This window comes from Cupressus sempervirens, chromosome 2 (assembly GCF_028749045.1).
Source record: "Cupressus sempervirens isolate cs-2001-9-10 chromosome 2, ASM2874904v1, whole genome shotgun sequence".
Taxonomy (NCBI): domain Eukaryota; kingdom Viridiplantae; phylum Streptophyta; class Pinopsida; order Cupressales; family Cupressaceae; genus Cupressus; species Cupressus sempervirens.
The window spans coordinates 92,484,394-92,489,097 of NC_143119.1; the positions used below are offsets into that span (position 1 = coordinate 92,484,394).

The 4,704-nt window shown below is 32.3% G+C and overlaps 1 protein-coding gene across 1 annotated transcript; it reads left to right on the top strand.

Moving 5' to 3' along the window:
* Positions 1 to 373: 373 nt before the first annotated feature.
* LOC149571188 (ribulose bisphosphate carboxylase small subunit, chloroplastic-like) lies at positions 374 to 2,588 on the top strand. Its single transcript, XM_089812761.1, has 3 exons — positions 374 to 606; positions 1,732 to 1,863; positions 2,120 to 2,588. Exons 1-3 carry the CDS (start codon positions 427 to 429, stop codon positions 2,342 to 2,344), a joined length of 537 nt encoding a protein of 178 aa, XP_089668887.1. The 5' UTR covers positions 374 to 426; the 3' UTR covers positions 2,345 to 2,588.
* Positions 2,589 to 4,704: the final 2,116 nt, after the last annotated feature.

Here is a 4,704-nt window from a genome sequence, read left to right on the forward strand (position 1 = left end):
AATCCACTAGTTCACGATAGAACTAGTTGATGGACCGTACAAAGTTTCAAGGAAGCCAAGATAATGCATTGAGTTGAATTGATCTTGAAGGGCACTTCTTATGATAAGTGGTTTGATTAATCTGTAATCGGTTCATCTTATATCCCACAAATATCTAGGGACGCGGCTGGTGAAACAAGACTATTTTGTAGGCCCCAAATTTGGATGTTAATTTTCCAGTGATATTGAAAATTAGAGAGAGCAATCCAATCTGATCCTGACGACCATGATTGATTGGATCCAACGGCCCAAATGTCCTCAGGCTTATCTCTCCTCTCGACCACATAGAAAAATCATCTTCCCCTTTATCTATGCTTTCCATTGCCCAGTGAGTACACAAGTCATATTTTCATTCTCCTGAGATCCTCTGCAACTACTACAGCAACAATGGCGTTGGCGCTTGTTGGATCCGCTGCCGGTATGGCAGCAGCCGCAGCCTCATCAAAGACTGCCTCACCCACCGTTGCTGCCCTTAACTTGGCCACCCCTTTCTCTGGAGCCTCCTTCCGCTCCTCTGGCAAGGCCTACAAGGGCAGGGCAGCCAGTCTCAAAGTCAATTGCATGCAAGTGAGTTCCAATCCTCTCCTCCTCCTTCCTCTTTCTCTTCTTAAAGTTCTATGGATACCCAATTCACACATGAAGTGGGCATCCATGAAATAGTTAGTGTTTGGTTTTATGGAAGAGAAATGAGACAATTGTTTGTGTAGAGGAGAAAGATGTGTTCAAGCTTTCTTTTTGAATGTGTAACATAGAATGTGGGTATTCATGAAATCATTAGTGTTTAGTTTTTCAGTTTCACTAGTTTGTGAGAGTTTCTTTATAGAAGAGAAATAGGACAATAGTTGTGTAGAGTAGGAAGAGTAGGTTGGGTACAAGTTTTCTTTTCTAAATTTGTGCAATTCTAAAAATGGTTAGTATTTGGTTTATCAGTTTGTGGAAGCTTCTTTATAGAAGAGAAATGGGGCAATTGTTTTGTACAAGGGAAAGATGGATCTAAGCCTTCTTTCCAAATTTGTGTAACCTAGAATGTGGGTATCCATGAAACCATTAGTGTTTGTTTTCAATAGTTTGTGGAGCTTCTTTATGAAAGAGGAATGACACAATTGCTATTTAGAGGAAAAAGAGTAGATGGATCCAAGCTTTCTTTCCAAATTTGTATTATATAGAATGTGGGTGTTCATGAAACTCTTAATATTTTCTTTAATTAATTTGTGGGAGTTTTCCATGGAAGAACAATGGGACAATTATTGTGTAGAAGAGAAAGAGAAGATGAGTACAATTTTTTCAGAGAGAGAGAGAGAGGATTCATGCATTTTTAATGAAATCTTCCACATGGGTTGGAATCAAGGTTGTAGAGTACAAGAAAATGGTAGTCTTCTTCTAGAATAAGGTCATAAATGAGAAGTGTTCATGATCTCTAGATGAAATCCTCTACATAGATGGGAAAAATTGTTGTAGTTTATAAGAGAATGGTACTATTGTTTGGATCAAGGTTGACATGATATGGTATTTGGGGAAAGAGGGGGTTTTTTTGAATTTGGAATACGAAGAAGCTTGCAATATTGTTCATTGCTTTGATTCTAAGCCACCATTGATGATTTGGGTTTTTTTTGTTTAGGTTGAATAAGGGCAATGTTCTAATGATGCAGATATTTAACATGTATACATTGAATATTTTGTATGTGGGTATAGGTGTGGCCACCATATAATAACAAGAGATGGGAGACATTGTCATACTTGCCACCCCTAACTTCAGAGCAAATTTTGAAGCAAAATGACTACCTATTGCAAAACAAGTGGGTTCCTTGCATAGAATTTGATGAGGTAAGTAAAACAAATTTCTAAATGTGTTTATTTTCAATACGTTTATACTTCTAGAAATAGAATTGTGTAATTAGTTAAAAAAATCTGGTTTACATTAATATAAAAATATAGGCATGTCAATGAATTCACGTTCAATCAAGTATTTTTTTTTTACTTTGTAAAAATTGTAGGGTAGTTAATTAATAATTCCTTTTATTATGAATATCCATATATATATATATATATAGTTGGAAATGACAACTTGGTGTTTGTATAGGATGCTGAAATCAAGAGAAAATATGGTACAACCCCGGGATATTATGATGGAAGGTACTGGATCATGTGGAAGTTGCCCATGTTTGGGTGCAATGATGCATCACAAGTGATGAGAGAAATAAATGAGTGTGCAAAGGCATACCCAAAAGCCTTTATTCGTGTCATTGGATTTGACTCTGTTCGTCAAGTCCAATGTATCTCATTCATCGTGCATAAGCCATCCTAATTAGCTTGAAATGCATGTGGCTTTCTTGTTCATGTAGCTATTGGTGTTAGTAATTTTTCTTTTGTGGGATTACCTCATTTAACACATTGAACCACATTTGGATGAGTTGAGAGCGAATGTTAATGAGCTCGATCCTACATTAGTCATTTGTTTTTCTTAGGTTGTGTTTGGAGGCTCAAAGACAAAAACTCCAATCTTTGTTATTTCCCTTATCATTTAATCTCTTAAAATAAATTTTTTGTCATTATTATGAATATGTGAATGATTTTTCTTATTAGAAATAAGAATTTCTTTATTAAATAAGCACGATGCCTATGTTTTTATATTATGTTTAGTTAAGAAAGAGTGAGAATCTAGGAAAAATATCATTTTCAAAAAGTTAGGTAAACAGACATATAAAGTTTTATTTTTTATATATATCAAATACATCTCTAAATTATTTCATTTTATAAACCAATAAACATACAAAATTACAATGCAAAATTTAAAATAAGCATACATATTTACACTCCAAAATCTTGAATAGACATAGAAACCAATCATTAAACTACAATTTATTTTTTTCAATATAATGTGTATTATTTGTGAATGGAGGTGGTCTCTAATATGATCTTATCTAAGTGGTGCAAAAATTTTTATATGAAGGGCTTTTCTAGTTTAGTATTGAAAGTAAATTTTTCCCTATTATTTGAAACTCAAAAAAAAAAATTTGTGATTTTTTTTGGTTATATTTATGTTGTACATATTATACATTCTTCTCTTTTACATGGTGTATTATAAGGGTTCATTTAAATTAGTTTGAACAATAACTTTATATTATTCTTATTTTTATGATCATAAATTATTTATACAAATTGAAATATATATTCTAAATATAATGTTTTAATTTGACATCGATGTGATATTAGAACTAACACATTAAATGAATTTGATATTTTCTTAATATAAGAAATAAACATTGATTTTGTCTTAAATATCCATGATGTTTTCTTGGTCTAGAGATATAATTGATATGTGTTGATTAATTTCAAGGATTTAAGTAATTTAGTAGACTATTCCTTTGGAACTATTAATCACAAGTACTTTAGCACACTTAGTGAGAAATTGTATGGAATGCATCTTAATTAATATTAGCTATTTGTTTATCTGTATTCTATGTAATTTTATTATTGTAGTTGTTGAGATGCTAATAAACTCATAATGAAGATGCATATCTCAAAAGATCAAGCAAGAAAGCCCCTTCTACAATAGCTAGTTGTGAAACATAATCTTACTTAAATATGAAATAATCAAAATATATTAATGTGATATATTACAATGTACACACACATTGAATATATAAGCAAGGTGTGATGAGGTATATTGTACATATTTCCTTGAAACAAATAATGAATTCTTAGGGTACAATGAGAAATGCCTAAATAAACTTTTAAATAAGCCAGGTGACTAAAGTAAGTAATAAGACATTGCCCCAATATAACTAATCTCTACAATGTCACCTAGGATGTAAGGATAACTAACATGGCCCTAAATTAACATGTAAATAGGTTCCCGCTGATGACTAGGTATGAAATAAAATCATTCACACTAACAACCCCTTAAGTGTAACTTAGGGAGAAAATTTAGTATCTTCTCCAAAGAATATATGATACAAAATATTTACAAGTGTTTAGAAGAAGTGATGTACGAAGGTCTTAACATCAATACCCCATAAAAACTAAGTCCTTTAGAAAGATACAACACGATAACCCTTCTAATGAAAGAGGAAGATAAAGAATAGTTCAAGAGTTTCCAAAACTAGAAGAGGATCCAAATCAAGTTCCCTTAAATATGTCTCATCAAAAACTTGAAGAACCTAGATCAAGGAAGAAATAGTTGAGTGTGTAAAATAAAATGCATCCTCTAGTGTTGAATCTATAAAGAGAAGTGTCATTTTTTCCTCCAAACCTATAGAATAAGAATGATAAACCAAGTTTAAACCACGTAAAATGAAGATCCTAAAGTCACAAATATGAAAAACTAAACATGTCCAACTCTATTGAAGTCTTGGGATCAATGCCAACTATGTAGTGCCTCTCCCATTTGATTTGTATAATTCATCCTGATGGATGCAACCTTGATGATCTTTCTTGGTGAGTGATCATGATTGGGACCATGAGTGGTCGTACCCTTGAGGTGATTAGATTTATGTTACTGTTTTAGTTTCTTTGATTATGCTTGTAGCAATGGTTAGTCATGTTTATGACTGTGTTCACTTGTGTGTTTTAAGTGACCTTTTAATGTTGCTTAAACAATTGTTATTAAATGCTTAAATAATTAGAAATGGATTGTCCATGTTGGATTCATTGGTTATGTGCTGT